Here is a 20,812-nt window from a genome sequence, read left to right as displayed (position 1 = left end):
AGAGCAGTCATTAAAAAAATCCATGCAATGAAAAGGTACAGTGCTTTTCAATAGGAATTTGCCTGTGAGTCTTGGTTGGAGATTTCATATCCTGCCGTTTATTCCCGCCCAACCCAGACCAGTTGCATGGCTGCCTTTATGCACTCTGTGGCAGAGAGCTGTTTGGCTGGTAGCAGGTGCAGTCCCAGCAATGCTATGCACTCTCCTTCGTTTCTTTCTCCCATCTGTCACTTTGCTCATGAAGTTCTTCCCTTGGGGCAATTTTAATTTCATATTTCTAATAGGTAGTGTCAGATTTGATCCCACAGATTTTGATTAATTTACAACTCTTTTCCAAACTCCTGTGCCCTTCCCCTAGGGATGAATTAAGGCCTCACCTCTATTGATTAGAAAGGTGATTCTCTGAAACTCCTCTTTGTAGGAAAGAAGAACTTTTGAGAGAAAATAAAAATCAGTTCTAGAGTCTTTTTCCAAAAAAAAAAAAAAGTTGAGGAGGGAAGAGGAGAGGTGGTCTCTTAGAATAGTCTGCAGGAATGGAATAAAAAAGGCTTCTGAAAATGCAGAGTAATAGAATGGATGGAAAGGGATATTCAGAATATTATAAGGTGTATCAAATGAGGAATGATTGCCAGATGACCTTATTAATTGGAAAGGATTAGCTAGTAATGCCTACTATAAAATGTTGTGTGTAGGAGTGTTTATGTCTGTATTTTCAATATACTAGGATGTTACACATGTATACCAGAGCTAGCAGAGTTAAGATGGGTGAAGCACATGTGTTCCACTACTTTCCTGGGCTTTCGAAATACAGAATGGCTATTCTTCTGCTGGAGTGTATACAAGTTTCTCATTCATCAGTGAATTATTGTATCCTGGGGACTTGCTAGGTCTTTAAAAGCTTGTATTTCTGAAGCTGTTTAGTTGTTCCAAATAGTGCATGTTTTGTGTCCTCTTCCTATTGTCAAGAATTCTTATCTCAGGCAGGACTCACCTTTGGTGATAAAATAAGCAAAAAGGGTTTCCTGCTGTGCTTTTGGATAGGAAATTAGAAGTGTAAATCTGAAAGAGCTGCCCTTGTTGGTCAGATCGCATCTCGGAAGGAAGTTAGCTCTTTCTTCTTTAAGAAAAGGTGGAAGGGTCAATGGCCTGTCTCCCTGTAGAAATCAAGGAATGCTGGTCATAGGAAAAGTGATGCTATGCATGCCACTTCATTACCATTCACTCTTACAGAGTGATAAGGTTTTCCTCAGTTACCTAACAGCTACATTTGCCAGTCTTTCTCCAGAAAAGATTACCAGAACAGAACAGGAGAAAGGTGGTGGTTTTGGACAAAGCGGTATTATTATGAATATATGTGTCCTACTTCCGTAAGTAATATATCACCTGTTGTGTAATGCTCTTCACACCACCTGTCTTTCACGCAATGAAGGAAAACAGTAAATGAAAAAAGCCAAGATACAAATTTTCACCTATCTCACCAATGAATTTGTGGGCCTTTTTGTTACTATATTTGAGCAAGTCACTTGTGTGGTTTTAGGCTCACTAATGCCTTTCACCTCTCTAGCTTATCATTTAATCAGCCTATCATTTAATTAGCTTGTATTTTGGAGCAGGGCACATGGACCAGATGCAGTACTGATGGCAGAAGGCAACCGTCCTGCTGAGCTGACCCAATCCCAGATGCTTCACATTGCCCAGCAGATTGCAGCTGGTATGGTTTACCTGGCATCACAGCACTTTGTGCATCGGGATCTTGCTACCCGGAATTGTCTGGTTGGTGAGAACCTACTGGTGAAGATTGGGGATTTTGGAATGTCTAGAGATGTGTACAGCACGGACTACTATAGGGTAAGTAAACTGCTGTAATTGGTAATAACCTAGGTCTCATTCAGTCATCTTACCACACTGATGTGACTGATTCTGCTTTTACACTCAACCATCTGTCTGTCAGGTAATTTAGAGGCTGGCATATGGAGAACCTGATTTTGAGTTACAAAGTTTTGGTAAATTTGGAGATTGTTAATCAGAGTAAGATTAGCATCTCCTGTTGTTTATATATGTTGGCTTTATATTCTAATAATAAATCACAGAAAGGTCTTTTTCTCTGGGCAGAAATTTTGCATGTTTGCTTGGCTTTAGTGAAGAAGAAGCAGCAGCAGATAAAAAGTAAGAGTGGGTAATCAAATTTGGCCCAACACTTTGAAGCTGTGTTCTTATATGTTCTTATATATTGCTAAGACAAATGGAAATTGTAACTTTTGTGTATTGTATAATGTTTCAGTTTACTAGAGGAGGTGTAAATACTGGAGAGCAGCACTGGACCAGTTACTTTACTCAGGAAGAGACTAGGTGAGAAATTGTTATATACACAGCACCTGAAAGGCTGTCAGTAAGTTTTTCCTGCTTGAAGTCAGGTCTTTAGTCCTACTGCTTATGGCTGAATAGTTGTTTTGTGGTGGGTAAGTGTAGCCCATCATCCTTGTTTATTCTGGCCCAGGCTGTTTTCCCTGAGTTTCGTTGCCATACAATTATCTCTGAAGTTTGCAAAGGGCTTCTAGGATCGCTAGGATAAACAGGACTGTGTACATTAATTACTGTTGCTGATGTTGTCTTTGTACTATGTGGCAAGTCATGTAGTTGGCAGCATTTGCTGTTTCCTTCCACGTTTGTAATTTCGTGATTGGAACTGAAGCTAAGGTGCCTGTGGCTTGAGGAAGGCAATCCGTGGCCAAGCTGTTAGTTTATAAACCCTAGAGTTTATCCTGTAAGACAAGCCACTCAGCATCTTTAAGCACATTTTCTGTATCTGCTTCTCACATGACTTGTTGCCAGTGAATTCCTTATAGATAAAATGAAGGCCTCATCCTTAGCCACCCAATTTGGGCTGCTGCTGTGTCCATAAAGGAGAGTGTCTCCTCAGCATCAGTATTTGTGGGATGCCCGGAAAGAGATTGTCTCTACATCTGGCTGAGGCTGGACAGGGCAGAGGAACCTACACACAAGAATTATTATTGAGTGTTGTTTCACTTAACATCTGAGAAGTAACAGTCTTCTCTGTTCTTTGTCTTTTCTTCCAAAGGCCAACCTAGTATTTAGTAAATATATGAGCCAGATTCCTCTTACGTTTTGTTACTTTGGAAACTTGGCACTTCAAGCTATTTGGTCAGTGTAAAACAAGCATGACTGCACTTCAGAACTTGGAAAAATACACAGAACAGTAATCACTGCCTCTATTTGTGTTTGTGAGGACAGCAGTGAGCACCAAAGGCCAGGGTTTCTTGATTTTGTATCTGAAGTATGAGCAATACTTATTGGGACTGGAGGCGCATCTCTGTTCTGTACTTCAGTGAGACTGGACTTGTTTACGATGTTTGTCATTAGACTTAGGAATGAATGTCCATGCTTAACAGTAAGTGTTTGCAAAGGCCTTGACAGTTAGAGGCAGCATTTTTGAACAATAAATGCTCTGCTTATTTTTGGAAAAACTTAGTAACTCACTGCTGCAGAAAAAGTACCTGCAAAAAGGGATGGAAGTTAAGTAATCCTATGGGCTTCCTGGGGAGGACTGAGGCCTGGCACAGCATGTGATAGTGTACGGACTCTGGCATCATCTTACCTGCTCATGTACCTCTGGGTTTAATCCTTGAGTCTTACACATGAGCACTCAAGCAAAGCTTCTACCCAATGAAGCACAAATTTAGAATAAGACCCTTGACCTGGAGGAGGCAGGGGTTCACCAAAGGAAATTCTGAGTAGCCTGGATAGTCCTTGGGTACCTCTCAAAAGACCTCATTCAAGGGGTACACTGCATTTCTTACTGCCTTTTATACAGAATCACTCTCATCTTTCCTTCTTCTCTCCCTCTTCATCACTTTTTTTGAAGCCAAGGGAGGATCTGTGGGGTGCAGGGTGTAACAAAGGAGAAGAAAGAGGGAGTAGTGTCAACAGGGTGAAGTCATGGATGTGAGAGAGGGAACAAACAAGGCAGGAAAGGCAAATGTAGAGACGTGTTACTAAACAAGCGTGAATGAAAGGAGGAGGATGTAGAAAAGTGTCAGAGAGGATGAACGAAGATGTAAAGTAGCATGACTCCATACAAGTTGATGGTGTAAGCTTGTAGTATGATGGATGGGTATGAAACTTAAAGTTGGGTAGTTGCTTGTTCTGCACAGTGAGAAAAACAAGAAGGACCATTTATCTGGCTCCTGATGTGCCAGCTGGCTTCTAGCTGGTGCAGAAGAGGGACAGCCACAGCCTGCTGTGCCACCATATTTCACAGTGATGGAAGTTACAGTTGAGCCTGTGAGGTTGTGGCCTGCCCTGCTTGGGCTATGTGTGGGCTGGTCAAAAGCTGGTCATGAAACAGTCATGGCTATGATGACTTTTCAGACAGTTGCCTGGAGATTTATATCCATGGCAGGCCTAAGCAATGAAACTGTCAGCGATGACACTGGGATGGCACTGACCTACCATACCTAATTGTTTATAGCAGGCTGAGTCTTTTTAACTGCTCAGACTTAATCACATACATAGAAGCAATTCCTCCCCAACCTTGACAGCTTTATCTGATGTTTGTTGGAAGGAATTACACAGCTCCAGAAAGCTCTGCAAGAAATGGTTCAGCATTTGTTTTTATTAATACAATGAGATCAGTTTTTTGGGATTCTACCACCCTGTCAGGATGTTAGATTTGCCCAAGACGATTGTTTATAGCTTGCTTCTGTAAGATAAGGATGATCCCCAGTCCTTGTTCCCTGTTAGATCGTTAATGACATTCGGCATTGAATCAGCTCAGTTGTTAAGAGATGCTTCAGGGAAGAGGGGCAGAGAAATAACCCTTGGGCTGGGAATACATGTGATATGGGGCCCTGATTGCACAAGCTTTCCTTTTTCTCCTCTGTTCTTTTTTCCTTTCTTTTTCATCAGGCAGGAATCTTGTGGGTGGGGGGAGCCCTGGTGTACATGCTAGCATTCAGTGTAACAGCAACAGTTTTCAATAGTCAGACCAGTTGAGCCTGGGGACATGAAGAAACTGCAGTGGCTTTTCTTACCCAGCACTACTGTCCACCCCAGGCCAAAATAAAACAACTGTCAAGTAATTAGTTTGGTCTGTGTGCCAAACAGCTCCAGAGACGCTCTGCTGCACTGCAGTCCTTGTAGCACAGTGGATCATTTCACGAAGTTATTTACTTGCAGAGCTTAGGTCTCAGGTTCATTAGTGGCTTTTATTTGTTTTGTTGATGTCTGGGGTTTTTTGTTTGGACTCCCGACCCCCACAGGTCAGGGTTTCCCATCTTTCCCTCTGATACCCAAGTAGTATGACTCAGCAGCAGCTTTCAGTGGCTTAAAGTATTGACACTGAAGCATGGGAGAACTACTTTGCTAATAGTTGTTCTTGCACACAGAGATAGTATATCAGGCCCCTTTTAGGCTTCCAGTTCAGATTTGCAAGTGGTTGCTTAGGCCTTGGTCTTAAAATACTTTTCTGCATTTCTTTATCATAAGCAAAAAGCTTAAAAAAAAAAAAGAAAAAAAAAGGGAAGATTGACTTATCGCAGTACTTGGAAAAACTTAACAGGGATATGCTTTAAATATGAGCCAAGATTTTGGATGAAACTGTGATTTCACCAGAGTAAGCAAGAGCTTTGCCACTAACTTCATTAGGACCAGAATTTCACCCTTCCACATTTTTATGTTTGTCCAGTGCAGGATAGAGACTGTTCCTGATTTAGATTTATGGAGCTCAGTTGTGTAATCTGTATTTAGCTATTGTATAACTTACTTGCCTTTATGCAACAGCGCAAGAAACTGTGGAGAAAATAAGGACTCCTTCCTTTCCTCCACTTGTACAGACCGCACAAGGATCTGTCAAAAGACTGGGGCTGTTAGTGAGGTTTCCATCCTCCTTCAGGTCCAACTTGCCCTGAAGGGAGAGATGTTCATAAGTCACAAATTAGTTTCCTCCACTTCTGGTACAGATGGGGTGGAAGAACCCAAGAGAATGTGTTTGAGTGTAAAGTCCAGTGACAGGTTTTACTTTAAAATCTTCTGCATATTTTGTACCATGTTTTGCGATTGAAAGAGAGCATAGCATGTAGGATTGGAAGAAGCAACATAGGTTACCGAGCCCAAGCCTTCCACTCTTGCAGGAAGCCATGCAGTAGGTGTTAAGGGTAGGAGGAGCTACAAGAATCTCAGACCTCCTCGAGCCAAATAGAAAACCCCAACACTCATTAACACTTCAGTTCCTTCTATATAAGGCACCAAACCCCATCAAAATTTCAGTCTGCCAGTGGAAAAGAGGAGGAGATGTCAAGGGTATTAACAGTGTCCTAAGCCCCTAAAGAGAAGTTATGTTTAGCAAAAATTCCTGAGAGATCTTAGGAAGTCAGTCACACCTGACACACAACGGGAGGTGACAGCAATCCCCATCAGTCTATCTCAGTGATAATTACCTTCCGAGCTGGCAAACTGTGTAATGCTGTAAGTGCACAAGCCAGCTGCACCAGTCTGTGGCATTACTGCCAGTGGCATTACTGGGGTTTGGTGATGCCACTCAGAGCACACCTGGCCCTGTCACCTATCCTCAGTGCCTCAGAGCAGTGTGGGAACTGAAGTTGACCAAGAGCCAGATCATACAGCAAGAGGGGAAACAAAAATGCAGGCGACTGATGCAAGTCCTGAAGAAAGACTTTAGTTAAATAAATAAATACGGAGCAACCTGCAAAACACTGGCAGGCTTCTTCTCCAGTGTCTCTCAGGTATACCACAAAATTGAATAGCAGCAGTCTTGTGTCTCTAAAGCTTGAATTTCTAACTCCTGGATCACTCCTGTCCTGTCACACAGCCCCTTGCATCAAAGTGGGTGTTGCAAATAAGTAGGATCCTGCTGCATTGGCTTTCCCCGGAAGGCTGCTCCCCAACCTCAATGGCTGCGAATTTTCTTTTTTATCAGCAATGTGGCCAATGTACACCTATTTGATCACATTATTCTGTTCCCTTCCTAGTCTTTACCTCTCAAGTGTATTTAGAAAAAGTAGTCCTGTCACCTCCTGGACTGTTTTGGAGGGTTAAAGGCAGCACACTGTCAGGAGAAAAGGTTCTTCATTTTTCTTCTGCTTGTAGTAGCCTTCTCCCATGACTTCCAGTGTGTGAAACAGCAGATTCGGTGTCTGTTTCTGGTACAGACATCACTAGGACTGTGAGCAGTATTTTCCAAATGAGATTTTGTACGTTCTTGGATCAGAGGTACTTCCCAGCCTCTAATGAAAACGTGCTGCACGGTACATCCTAGACTCGCATAGCCTGTGTCATTGGCACACAGTCACTGTATTCTCAAACAGTGCCCTGGGCCACTCTCATCTTCCACTCTTTCCAAATGAAGAACATCCCCTTTTTTTGAAGTTTTTTTGTTTCAATCACTCAGTGAATGACTTTGCAGTTCATACTGGCACATTTTGTACCTCTAGTGGTGGAGAAAGATTGTTGTCTCTTATTTTTAGCTTCTTTGGGGGCTACTTTTTTTAAAAATTAAAAATCAGGTCTTGTCTAATTTGGTGGTGAGTAAAGAAGTAAAGAAACAGAATCATGGTACCAAAAAGTAAACAGCTGAGGGAGTGAGAAAGATTTGCAAGGAAGTTTCCTAGATTTTTGTGGCTTTGTGTCTTGATGTTTTGTTTCTTCATCAGTTCTATTTAATGTTAATGTTAAGTGGATATTTTGGGAAAGAATGTCTTTTTAAAACATAGACTTCCCATGTGCTTTCAGTTAAGATGTGAGAAGTTATTATACTTCTTAGCCTCCCAGGAAGACTTCCAGAAAAACTAAGGATTACACAATTTGCTGTTCCAGGCCAATTTTAAAAATACCCAGCTTTCAGATCTTCTCTCTACACAAAAAGGTCAAAACCCCTTTTGAGAAACAGTTTTGACACTTGGGACTATTATAGACCTCAGCAAACAGTCCCAATCCAGATCTCCGCTGTTCCTTAGCGAAGTCAGAGTAGCAGTTTGAATACAGTGAAATAACATTAGTATTAGAGTAGTGAAATGGCAAAGAGCATCTTGCCTGCTAGGCATAGTCCTTCCTTCATGTGTGAGCCTAATACTGTAGAATGCTGTATTTCTGGCAACTGCATAATACACTTTTCTGGTGACTCCCTATATGAAACATTTGCTAAAAGATAGTGCTAGTAAAATAATCACCAGAGAGTGATCTCATTTAAGCTATTTCCAGTATGAAATGCCTATTTGCAAAGAGAATTAATGCATGACAGCAAGGGGCTAAAAAAAGAAAAGTCTGGTTTATCATTATTTGGGCTGTAACTAGCCAGGCAAGCACCACGATACAAATGTTTACAGTGAGGAACAAGTGTCTGTCTATTCTGAAAGGGCAATAGCAGCAAACACCTGCAGGTCTCAGCTGCCACTACAGAGATGAATACCTGTGTGTGGGAGTTTGGAGGAGGCTGCACTAAAGAAAGCAAGAAAGAGTTACTGAGAAGTCAAGCAGCTTGTCAATGCATCCTCGTAGGTGTGTTTATTGAATTGTCACAGTTTGAAGGCACAGTTTGAAGGCTTTTTATTAGCTGCTATTTTTGCATCCATTGCTCAAAAGGAAATTATCTGCTTCCCTACATGGACTTCTCGGCTCTCCTCCTCCGTCAGAGGCTCATTGCATCATGTGTAGTGCTGGGGAGGACAGAGGGTTCCAGCAGCCCTGGACGACGTGCACAGATGATTTCATACAACTGGAAGCAATACAGGAAATAATGGGCCAGCTAGGGAGATGTAAATCCGAACTAGGTGCCTTGAAGTCAGTGCAGTAACTCTGAACTTAAAGTAGCATAATTGCAAGCAGAATTAGCCCTAATAATTTTAGAGGGCTTTTAGGAGCTTCCTAAAGGTCACCACCATGTCAGCATTTAGAAAGTTGTATGCAGCAGGACACGGCTTTATCCTGATGCTAAAGGATTAGCAGCATGGCTTGACGTGTGTTACTACTTGGCCATGACAGAGTATATTCTGTCGTGTGCAGGAAGCATGCTCTTCCCCAGCTCTTACTTACACATCCCTGACTGCTGGTGTTTTGTCTGGAATTGCAGTTTTCTAACTTGCTCAGTTTTACACAGAGAGGCCAAATTTAGCTTTCTCTCAAGCAAGTACAGTTCCATCTTTTTTAGCATGGCTACAGATGTAGTCACTTCCCAAGTGAAGTTTTCTCATCATCTTCACACCAGGGTCATTGGTCTTACTTATAGTTCTGTTTCCATCTGTTTTCACTGACACAGATCCTAAGAGTTTTCCATATTAGTGCTAGGAGAAGAAACATCATATGTCCAGCATGCATAGTGTGCTGTATTTAACAGTGCGCTCTTACTAAACTCCATCTTGCAGGGTTAGTGACAAGACGGTAATACAGAAAATGAGATTTTTAACTGGGAGGTTGTGACATACTTTGTTTTGCTAGATTTAAGCCCCCTCTCACATGAAATGTGCAAGTGGGAAGCCAGCTCCACGGCTTCTAGAGCACGTTCTCCTTCAGTCTGTGAGATCAAAGAGTGTAGAGAGGGCAGAAACAGAAAAACATAATGACTAGGTTGAAAAATGGAGCTGATTAAAAGACAAACTAAAGCAGAGTGACCTTGCTTCTGTGAACAGTTACTTGATTATCCATTGAATCTGGGTGTCTAATTACTCCTTTGTAAATCCACCCCCACTAGATTTACGCCAGTGTGGTTCTCATGCAAGATGTCAAGAAATAGGTTCATCTTGAGAAAGTAAGTTCAGCCAGGAAGCAACCTAGAAACATATGCCAGAAAATGCAGAAATCCTGTTGAACCACACTATAGCTAAAAGCTCTGAATGTATGTCAATCAAAAAATCAAAGTGTTTGGAAATTTTCAAATGGAAATTTTCCCTCTGTTTGCTTCTGTTAAAAGCTTTGAGAATTTACTGTTTGGTCCCATTTTGGTTATAAAACAGATATTACATTTTTCAACTGGGTGGAAATTTGGGGTTTCCCACCCCATTTTTAAAGCATTTTAATGATGTCATTTTCAGCGGGGTTACTCCTGCTGTATGCAGTCGGTAAGATCCTTAGGATCCATATGCACGCCTATAGAATAGCAGGAAGTTTACACAGTCAGCATCACCGGTGGCTGACACAAGCTTTTCTGTTGAGGGGCTCTTAGCACAGATGTTCATTAACTTTAAAAGTGCTTTTAAAATTATATATACAAAACCTGAATCATTCTCAAAAATAACCACACATATGGATATAAATTGCAGGAAAGCAATGATTCACACATTGAAATTAGCTTTATGAACTGCAATTTGGAGGGCTTTGCAGAACTCTGATTGAAATCGGCTCATTCCATTAAGTAGCAGTATAGCCCTTCAAAGCCATTTTTGCAGGTGCTGAAATGACTTGACCGCTGTTTAGACCTTTAGTGCATAAGAGGGCAATGTCTTTAATCCCAATCCTGTTCAGCATTTGCTAGATTGTAGTTGGAATATTAGTAGAGGCTTTTTCTGTTGACTTTATTAGAGCCAGTGTTTTGTCCAGGGCTTCAGAAAGCAAAAAGTTTACAGGCAACATTTTGTAGAGACCAGGCATATAACAGCAAGAGAAATGATGAAGTGATTTCTGTAGTTTTTCTTCCTGGGCCAGGTCTTTGTGCAGACTGTTAATGCCGTTTAGTAATTGTGGAGAGGAACAATGTGTAAATATCTGGAGAGAGAGGTACTGTACTGTAGTGCTACAGATTGCCACTTTTGGCAGGAAATCTGCAAAGCAAATGACAGAACTCCAAAGGTTAGCAGCTGAAGCTGTTGACTTTGTGATGTGTGATGCACACAGTGTGAGGAAAAGATGATGTGGGAACAAAATGAGAAAAAGATCTCTGTGAACACAGTCAGAAACTGGAGTGGCAGCTCCTGGCTGCTGCAGAGCACTGATGCACTTGTGCGACCGTGCCGCTGCACCCACTGATGGTGTGGAAAGCACAGAAAGGCCACCCAGAGGGAGCAGGACTACATGGGAGTTCTCCTTTGAGGACTGGTCACAGAATCAGCTCCCAGCAGAGTCTTTGCAGGCTTCCAGCTGGAAGGTTTTCTTATGTAAATGGCCTCTCTTCTTGCAGTAAGGAAAGCAGTTGCTAGGCAGTTTTCCTAAATATGCATTTTTTTTCCTGGGCCCAAAGAACAATGGGCACTCTTTTGGGTCACAGAACTCAGGAAGCACGGAAAGAAAGAACTAGACAATTAGACTATGAAGTGCTATGCGTAACGGGATGGATCGAGAGGATGAGAGGACAGCATCAGCTAGTAACAGAGCAGAGCCTACAAATCTGGCTCTCATGATCAGTGCATGCATACCAAAGAGCTACTGGTGGTGAGTGGAAATGGGGAACAATGGAAGCAGTGTGTGATCCTGCAGGTTATTTAGGTCTTCACTGCTCTGTGGGTCCTTTGGCTGTCTGATGAAGCAGCAGGCCAGCCAGGCAGCTTGCATGTGTCCACTCCAATATGGAGGGGAAGGGAAGTCATTAACGAGGACTTGGGTGAATCCGAGCCTGTTGGCATCGGTGACAGAGAGCATGGACGTGCTTTAGGTTACCTATGTAGTTGTAACACATATGCCTTTGTGAAGCCTTTTCAATATCAGACATCATGAACGGTACTTAAGTTTTTGACAAGTTGTCAGGAACAGCTCTCCAAGCTTCCCAAAAGGGGAGGCCCCCAGAACTAAGGTGATTTTGTGTCTTGCAGGCTCAGGAACTTTGTAAATATACTGCAGAGATAACTTGGCTTTGCATTAATCTAGTCTTACATAAAATGGAGCCCAAACACTTAAAAAATGCTGTCAAGCTTCTAGCTGTGGCCTAACTTTAGGAAGAGATGAAGGCCTGATTTAAGGTGAGTGAGGGAATATGCATCTGATATCAAGGACAGATAAAAAATTTAGAATAAAGATCATGGTGACTCAAATGCTTCTGTCTCCATCAGACGTGTAAACAAATCCGCAGAAGAAAAGCCATATAAGCAGGAAGTTATTTCATTCTTCCCCGTGTACTGAAATGCTTTCAAGAAACATACCTAGCTTAATACCCTTGAATTTACTTTCAGAAGTTACTATTTATGTATCCCTTAACAGTACCCTTGCAAAGCTGCTGTCCAGCCCTTGAGAATTTGAAGGGCTTGCATTAAATTTGGTATACAACCAGTTCCTACCTCTCTTAGCCAGTTCTTCTCATCTGGGCCTTCATACTGCAATAGTGATGTCTCATGTCTTTGATTTGGGAGCAGAGTCAGACCCATTTAAATGCTCAGAGGTACCAACCCTGAGAAATGATGCAAATGAAGTTTCAGAACTACTCCCTTATTTAGTCTTATATCTTTGTGTTGTTCTTCGATGAGACAGAAAAGTTGCCTTGTCTGTTTTCAAGCTATTCCCCAACACATATTTATGTTGCTCAAAAGTTTAACATGCTGAGTAGATGAGCCTTAGTTTAAAGCCTATGGAAGCATAACTTTGCTCAAGTTACATCTTCTCTCTTTGCTATTCAAATGTAGTTAGCTTTTAAATTGTATTTTAACTCTTGATTTGACCTGGAATAATCATGCTTTTGATTTTCTGTGGTATTTTTTTCCTTTGTGACAAGGAAAAGAGGAAAGACTGAGTTTGGTTTTGTTCGCAGAGCTACATTCCCATATGCAGGAACTCTGCAAAATTGGTTGAAACTGATCCAAATGGGTAGCAAAGCATATGAAATCAGAATGCTTTTTGAGGTTAATTTTACTTCTGAGGAGTTTGCTTAAACCACCTTATTCAGAGTGGAGTCATGAAGAACAGTGATGTGGTAGGCCCCAGGTTAGAGAAGCAACTAATGAATGGTCAGCAAGGATTTTCGAGAATCTGTATCCTTGCTGATGTAGATGAGACCAAACCATTTTCAGCAACATTACAGAAAATACATATGCTGCCATTTTTTTCCACACCAGCAATGCTACAACATTACTAGCTCTAATTATTAAAAGAAATCATTAGTTTAATCACTTCCCTACCCACCAACTCAGAAGAACAGCTTAAATTCTTACATTAAACAAGCAAACAAATGCTGGATTTTGAAAAGTGTCTTTTCCTTCACGGGCCCTTTTGCTAAGGGCAAGAATTGTGAACAAGGAATATAATTGGGCAAGATATATATAATCAGGAGGCTAAAGAGCCATTCAGGCAAAAGGTCATTACTGTCTCAGAAACAAATGCGTATGCACTTGCATGATTGAGAGTGTAAGTGAGAATTTTGTAAGTGTAAGAAGTCTGGAAAAGCCCTTTCAGCAGGAGCAATGCAGAGCACAAAGAAGCCCAACTATTTTCAAGGTAGAGATGGATACACTTTGGAAGAAGCTTAAATGATAGCCACCTGTGATACCTGGGGTTCATCAAACCCTACTTCAATCCTCTGTTCCATGTAGCCGTGTTCAAGCTTTTCTCCACAACTGTGAGTCCTGGAAGTGAACATTTGAATGTCATTTCAATTATTCATATAATCACATGCTTAGAAGCCAGGACTTTAAGAAAGAGCTGTAGTGTGAGACTTTTGATAATAGCGTAAAATGCTGCAAATCTACATGTACAAAAAATAATGAGCCATTGTAATAAAAGAGTACATAGTGAAAATAAAATAGATTAAAAGCCATTTAGAGATAAAGAAACCCTGAGATTGTGATACTTTAAAGCACAAAATACTGAAGTTTTTTCCTGCTACTATTAAAAATGAATATGATTTAAGCAGTTAGTTTTGTAGCCTATACAATTTTTATAGAAGACAGAAAGACACTGGTACATATTCAAAGAATGAAAACTTGTCTAGGTTCCAGACCAATGAGTAAACTGGCATTGACGTCACTGGGCACAGGATTTTTACCTTTATTCTTATCAACTGCAAATTTTTAATGGCTTTACATCTGTTTTCACTTCTGTGTTCACTGCTGTACCTAAAGGGTGAAAAAAAATCACATCAGCCTGTTATCCAATCCTTGCATGCCACACCATGAAGCAAACAAATGCTTTGCTGGAAATGTAAGTTGGGGTTTTTTTCAACTGATAGGTAAAATGTGGTGCAGTCTGAGCCTCCCTTAGGAGATTATTTTATAACATCATTTAATCCATTCTAAGGTGTGTGTGTGAAGGGAGTCCTTCAAATTGTTTTATGACCGGCAAGATTATGTGTCTATAAATCTGGATATAATGATGTACACAGAAGGGGAGAAATCTTATCAGGGCAAAGAAATTACTCTCATTTTCTTTCTCTTTTTCATTTTCTTTTTCTTTTTTTGGTGATAGAATTTTAGGAGGATAAAGAAATGTTCGTTAAATATATTGCCAGATATTCCCAGATAACATATCAGTGATGCAATTGATTCACTGCCAGTATAAATATAAAGGGCGGAAAAAAAAAGAGGCAACATGAATGACAGACATGATGATTCCAAATCGTTTGTCCTAATGTTTTTGTCATCTACCTTCCTCATACTGCCTTATCCTAGTCCCACAAAATAAAAATGTGATGTTATCTGGAGAACATAGGTTCTTTCCAGATTGATTTACCAGATGCCTGTCACCACCAAGTCACTTTGAAAGGCGAACTGATAGACTGGGCTTTTTGCAAGTTACTGCTCTGCATGCAGTCCTTTTGCAGCTGATTATGCCACCAATGTTATTTTCTGATAGTGAGATTTAGTGCGGCATAGCTGGCTGGCAGTATCCTTGTAGGAGATTTTTCTTGCCTGTGAGCTAAGCGAAGGGCAGGGTCCTGCATTCTTGGCAGCCTGTCATATGCATGAGCTGTTTGTTTTTTAGATTCAGCAAGCAGAGTTTTAAATCATCTTTAGCAAAACAAGACACAGAGAAAAAAGAGAGATCAAAATAGAACTGAATATTTCATGTCATAATTTTGGCAGCACGTCTTGTCTTGTCTTCTACATTGAAAGCACCAATGAAAAAGGGAATTTTGCAGTTTTCAGTCAAGTGACTTTTCCATGGTCCTTGAGTATCCACACATATTCTAGGACTGGTCTCTCATGCCAGAAAGAATGTAGTGTTGAGGACTTGTGTGGGAAAAGCATAACCACGTTAAAATGAAGCTCAATGCCAATACACAGTGAGTGGAATGTGCCCCTCAGCAGAAAGCTAATAGATACTACTTGAATCTACAAACAAAGCTTATATATTGTTTAAGATATACAGGCCCAATATTCCCATTTTCTGCAGCAGGGAATTCTGTTGGGAGTGATCAAAAGATCCATTTTACACAACTCCTACCTGTTTGCATAGGCACACACAGTTGTGATTTTTTTTACATCAGTCATGCTTGGAGGAACACACAAATGTTTCCATGGTGTTTGGGAGAGGGACTAAACGGTGGGTTTGGAGCTGAGCCAGCTTGTATATGCCTACATATTATGCAATATTAACCTTCTTGTTTTCTGTCCTGATCAGCTTTAGTTAGTAGAATAAATCACTAAATAGAAAAGGAGGAAACTGAAGGCTATGCTGTACTACACGCAGTAAGAAGCCCTTCAAATACAGCTTTAAGCACAGCTAAAATGGCATAAACTAGGAAATACAAAGGAATTTCACAGAGAGGCTTGTACGACTCCACTGTACAATGTGAGACTGAAGGTATGTCTAGTCTGTGGGAGCTGCTAGCTCTAAAACTGTGACATGAGCTTGATGCAGACTGCAAAGCTATTCAGAAGCAGGATGAATGCTCCTTTTCTGGGACATACACTTCTCAGCTTGTGCTAGTCACAAAGTCCAAGCTAGCTGCTTTAAAGGTAGCTTGTGTTTGTATGTTCTTAGGTATGTCATTAGGGATATGGAGAACAGCATTATGTTAATTAACACCATTAATCAGGAAAAAAAAATGCTTTGTTCCTAGTTATTCCTTTTAATCTGGCAGTATTTTACATCATCTTAATAGATTTCTTTAAGGTAAAAGGCAGCAAAAATAGAAAACAAAAAAGGAATAGGTCTGTATCTGTTTATCCTTCAGGTATACATAAAGTAGGCAATTACTCTGCACCTGTAGTTGAATAATTTCCTATTGTAAGTGAAGCTCACAGGTTAGTGATAGATTTAAAAACTGCTTGGGATTCTCAGAATTCCTGGCTTTGGAATGAGTAACTGTGACCTCAAAATTTTGGAAGTACCTGCTTTCTTACTGTCCTACTGCTGTTTCAGAGGGTCAACTCTGAGAAATGGAGGGAACTAGTTGTTAGGATCAGCTTAAGTATTGGGGAAATATGGATTTTCTTTAAATAAAGGAGCAGAAAGTAGTTGGGAATTGTGTTCCTACATCACTGGAAAAGATGGGGAGCAATAAGTTGCAGATCTGTGATTTCACCTCATAAAGGACACTGGGAGTGAGCAAAAACACGCAAGAGGGAAAGGCCAGTGGGCAAAGGGGGATACAGTGGAGAGTGCCAAAAAGCATTTGAGATTGACTTTGAAAAGAATATTAAAATAAACAAGATAAGGTCCATTGACTGTTTAAATGTAAAGAGAATGAGGAGGAAAGTGTTGCCACTACAGACATGATGATGTGGGAAGGAGAGTTAGTTTGGCCTGGAAGCAAAATTAACTTTTAACATGAGGTCTTGAAAGGACAGTGATGAATATGAAGATATAGGCAAAGTGGCTAATGGGACCGAGAACATGAAGGCTAAACCTGAAACAGGCCTAGAGAAGAGATCCCCAAACGATGTGGGACATGGACATCCTGTTTTATTACGGGAGACAAAGAGTTCAGTGAACTCATTAAGCAGCATAAGCCAGCTCTACTGCCCAAAGAGAAGGTCCTGCTCGCCTGCTAGTCTCAACACCTAATTCCTGCATCATCCGCTTTTCTGCACCAGCACAGGTGTTTCTGCACCTGGTGCAGCCACTGAGCAAACTGTATTGATTAAACAATCCAGCTGAAAAACAAACATTTTTTTTTCCTGGTTGTGGGAAAGACAGAATACTTCTCCAAACCGAAGTACAGTACCAGAGCATTCCTGCTTAAAGTCTTTGTTGAAGGAGTGTCTAAAAGAACTGTGCTGTATGAGTGCATCAGAAGAGTAAATAAACATCAGGGAAGGAAAAATACTATTTAAACTAAAGGATCATGTTTGCCTAAGAACAAATGAGTACAAGCTGACCATGAAAGAATTGAAGCAAGAGACTAGAAGAAGGTTTCTAACCATCAGAGGAATAAGGTTCTTGGATAGCCTGTGAACTGGAAAGAAAACTGTCTCATTTTAAGGTGGTACTGTGCAATTTATGAAGGGAATGATGTGATGTACGCGAATGATGTGGTAGGGTGTAAGAGGACCAGAGGACTCAGCATGCCTCTCACAATTCTTAGCTGGTACCTTGAAGCACATAAAGAAGCAAAACTACTGATTGTGTCAGAAGTATTTGGTTCAGCAGGGTGTCAACATGAGTAGCAGTTTGAAGAACAGATACTTAATTTTGTCTGGATCAGTTCACCCCATCGTTAGTTTGCACAGAATATTCAAAGTAGAGTTACTAGCATTTCTGCAAGACAGCTTAAAGTGGCTGATTTTTTCATGGCAATGAAGAAGTTTTGAAAATAAAATATTTTTGATATATGAAAATACTTGCCAGTAGCTCTGCAACTCTTACTTGTAACTTCTTAGCTTCTCTCACAGCTTACAAAACCACACACACAACAGAAAATCGGGCCTGACTTTGCATCCTCTCTATGAGTTTGGGAAAATCTGTTCTTTGATTCTGCATGCAGTCTCCCCTCCCTTGACTTTGATTAGGTTTAATTAGACTTTAACCCTCCACATTCTAGGCAGGTTGGGTTCTACTTTTACAGATGCTTCTGTCTGACCATAGGCAGAGAAAATATTGCTTTGACCTTGTTGTTTCCCAGTGTCCTCCATTTGTTATTAGGTAAAGTCAGAAGACGACTTTAAAGGATGAAAACATGTAAGTAGTTCTTATTCTGCTCCATCTGTATCTCCCTTCTGTTTTCTTCAGGTTTTAATTTTTTTCAAGGGTGAGAATTTGAATTTCTCTTTTCAGCCTGTGCCCAACTCAAAAACATGAGTGGCTTCTATTTGTGACAAGGTTTATTACGACCATTGCTGTTTCAGTGAGGTGAAGGTTACCCCTTAGCTAAGTCAAAAAGCTACAGCTTTGCATGCAAAGTGGTAAGAACATAGGGACTTCCATGCTGGATTATGCCAGGTTCTCACTGGAGTTTTAATGTATAGCAGATTTATCACATTCATTATTGCATATTATATGCCCTGCTCCAAACTTCTTTCAGAGAGAGCATGAAGCCATTACAACCTCAGCCAGTGTCTAGAGCTTTCAAGTTCTGGAGGATTGTTCGAGTGCTGGAGATCTCCAATACGATGATGAAGGGAGCAGCAGTCCAACATTGATATGACAAACAGGACACCCATATGGCAGTCAGTCTTCCTGAGTCTTGTATGGCATAAATGGGGAAATGGACAAAGGCTAATTTTCCTGTCAGATATAATAGCAGAAGATGTAATAAAGCAAACCTATACCTGTTATTCTCAAAAGGTGAATGGTATTTTTGTCTCACTCCACCTTTCCCTACAATACCTAGAAAAAAAAGTATTCTGTTAGAAAGGGACCAATGGAAGTTGCCTTAAAGTTCACTTAATGGTTCATCCTTTCTTCTGTTGCTGAGGCTGGGACCAGGTTGAATAGCACCAATATCAGTTGCTTGATTTCCAGCAGGTGTCTGGGTGCATTGTTCTGGTCTTGTTCTTCCATTGCAAGCTTTGGGAGCCTTGAATAGCAGGAAACACAAGTTCCAGGGTGGCAGTGGAGCTTTTGGTCCACATTGAAATCCCAGAGAGTATCTCTCTGCAGCTGTGATTTTAATTATATAGAATAATCCTCTGCCTTTTACAGAGCAACTACTCAGAATTTAAAAGGAGTCTGGAGACTTCTGGGGACAGGCAGGTTAAATTATAGTTATTACCAGGCAGCTATTTCAAGATTACTACCATCTGAATGGCAAATCTCCCACGCCCATGAAACACAAACAAAACAAAAAGTTTACTTTTCCTTCCAGAATTCTTCCAGCATTCAACTCAACTTGCAATTTCCACCCCTTCACCTCAACACTTTATTCTGCTCTGTAGAAAAAACAGTTTCCAGTGTGTCAGACTAAGGTCCTGAAATTAAAAGACATGGATACTTATTTGGCTTCGATAGGTTTTGATGTGTAAATGCTAAACTTGGTTCTTTCATGTGCATGAAAGAGCAGGGGAGTGTGCAAACCCAAATCTCTGCATTGTTGTTTTCATGGAGGTGGGTTGCTAAACACTTCCCAATATAAAATGTCCTCATAGCCTTCTCCACTGCATTGCTTAAGGTTAGGCTTGCATGACTGCCCAAGCCACTCCAGCACACTGGTGAGAAGGGCTTGGCTCCCGCATCAGTATCTGGAGAAACACGGGCTATGTTCCCTCCTGCCACATCTCTCCCATTGTATTCCTACCAAGGCAGCATATCCTCCTCCTGGGCATCCCACAAGTGCGATGAACACCTGTTCTTATGAAAGTCAGCAAAGAGAGAACAGGTTTGCTGTAACCACTATGCCAACACTTGTTCCCAGTGCTGACCCATTTTACATTCTTTTAGTATAGCAGTTCAGAGACAGCGTAGTTAGTCCGGTAGATAAGGAACCAGGTGTCTCTGCTGCAATTTGAACCTTCCATGGGTAAATCCCATTGCTGACACATTGTGGGGAACTGTTGTGTTTGCATAAAGTTAGATGTGGAACAACTTAGGCAGGTGGCCACACACTGAGTGATGAGATTAAGGAGAAATATTTAACAGTTCCCTCATTGGCTGAGCACAGTTGAGCAAATGTACAGAATTAAACAGAGGTTCTGTGGAAAAACATTATTAGATCCTGTAATTAAAAATGTTTTCTACAATGCACAGTTAGATTGCTAGTGGCACTGGAATCTTTCACACCAGAACAAAAAAAAAAGTGATATATATGTGATATAAAAAATATTTACACAGAAGTGATACAGATGTAAACATGTGATCAGTTGCACTGATGAAGTACATTCACAAATGCTTCTGCCTTTAATCACTGCCCATAAGCATGTTTGCCTGCTCAGAAACCCAACTCCCAAGGACTTCTTGTAAAATGCCAAAGATCTTCTAACATTTCATTACATTTTAATTCAACATGCAAGGGAGATTTTTCATTTCCCTACCAAATGGAAGGTTTAAGCCAGTCTTCCTGATATGAAATACACGTGGTACATGACAACAGGCAATAAAGTGAGGTGCAAACAGGGCCCATCTTCATAATTAGTCACCTCCTGGATAGTTGGGACTCCTCATTCTTGCCTAATTCTCTCTGACAAGCCAGATATTGTCCTGACCTGCCTGAGCAAGCTTAATATGCATGTGACTGTCCAGCCTTTCTAAGAAATGGCTGAGCCTGTTCTTAAGTGTAAATCACATTTGCTTGTAAGCTATCTGCCCTATCTCTGGCCAATTTTTGTGGGCGTTTTCTTATGCTGTTCCAGAATCTATAATCTGTGGATGAGGGGTGTTAGGGTACATTCCTGCCAGTTCCCATTACTATCTGTTTATGAACCAGTTGTTCATGAATTTGTCTAATCCTTGTTTGCACCTACTAACACTGTCTACCTTCATAACTGTGGCAAGTTCCCAAAGTTTAATACCCATTATGTAAAAAAATACTTTTATCTGTTCTGAACTTATC

The 20,812-nt window shown here is 40.8% G+C and overlaps 1 protein-coding gene across 1 annotated transcript in view; it reads left to right on the top strand.

The window, feature by feature from the left end:
• The window catches only part of NTRK2 (neurotrophic receptor tyrosine kinase 2), a 210,527-nt gene that overhangs the window by 163,949 nt on the left and 25,766 nt on the right, over positions 1 to 20,812 (top strand). The window contains exon 15 of the mRNA XM_052776586.1: positions 1,614 to 1,848. Coding sequence (XP_052632546.1) covers positions 1,614 to 1,848 — 235 coding nt within the window. The remainder of the gene's footprint in view (positions 1 to 1,613; positions 1,849 to 20,812) is intronic.

Source organism: Harpia harpyja, chromosome Z (genome assembly GCF_026419915.1).
Source record: "Harpia harpyja isolate bHarHar1 chromosome Z, bHarHar1 primary haplotype, whole genome shotgun sequence".
Classification (NCBI taxonomy): domain Eukaryota; kingdom Metazoa; phylum Chordata; class Aves; order Accipitriformes; family Accipitridae; genus Harpia; species Harpia harpyja.
The sequence above is the reverse complement of the archived record's forward strand: the minus strand, read 5'-3'. Positions and strand labels throughout refer to the sequence as shown.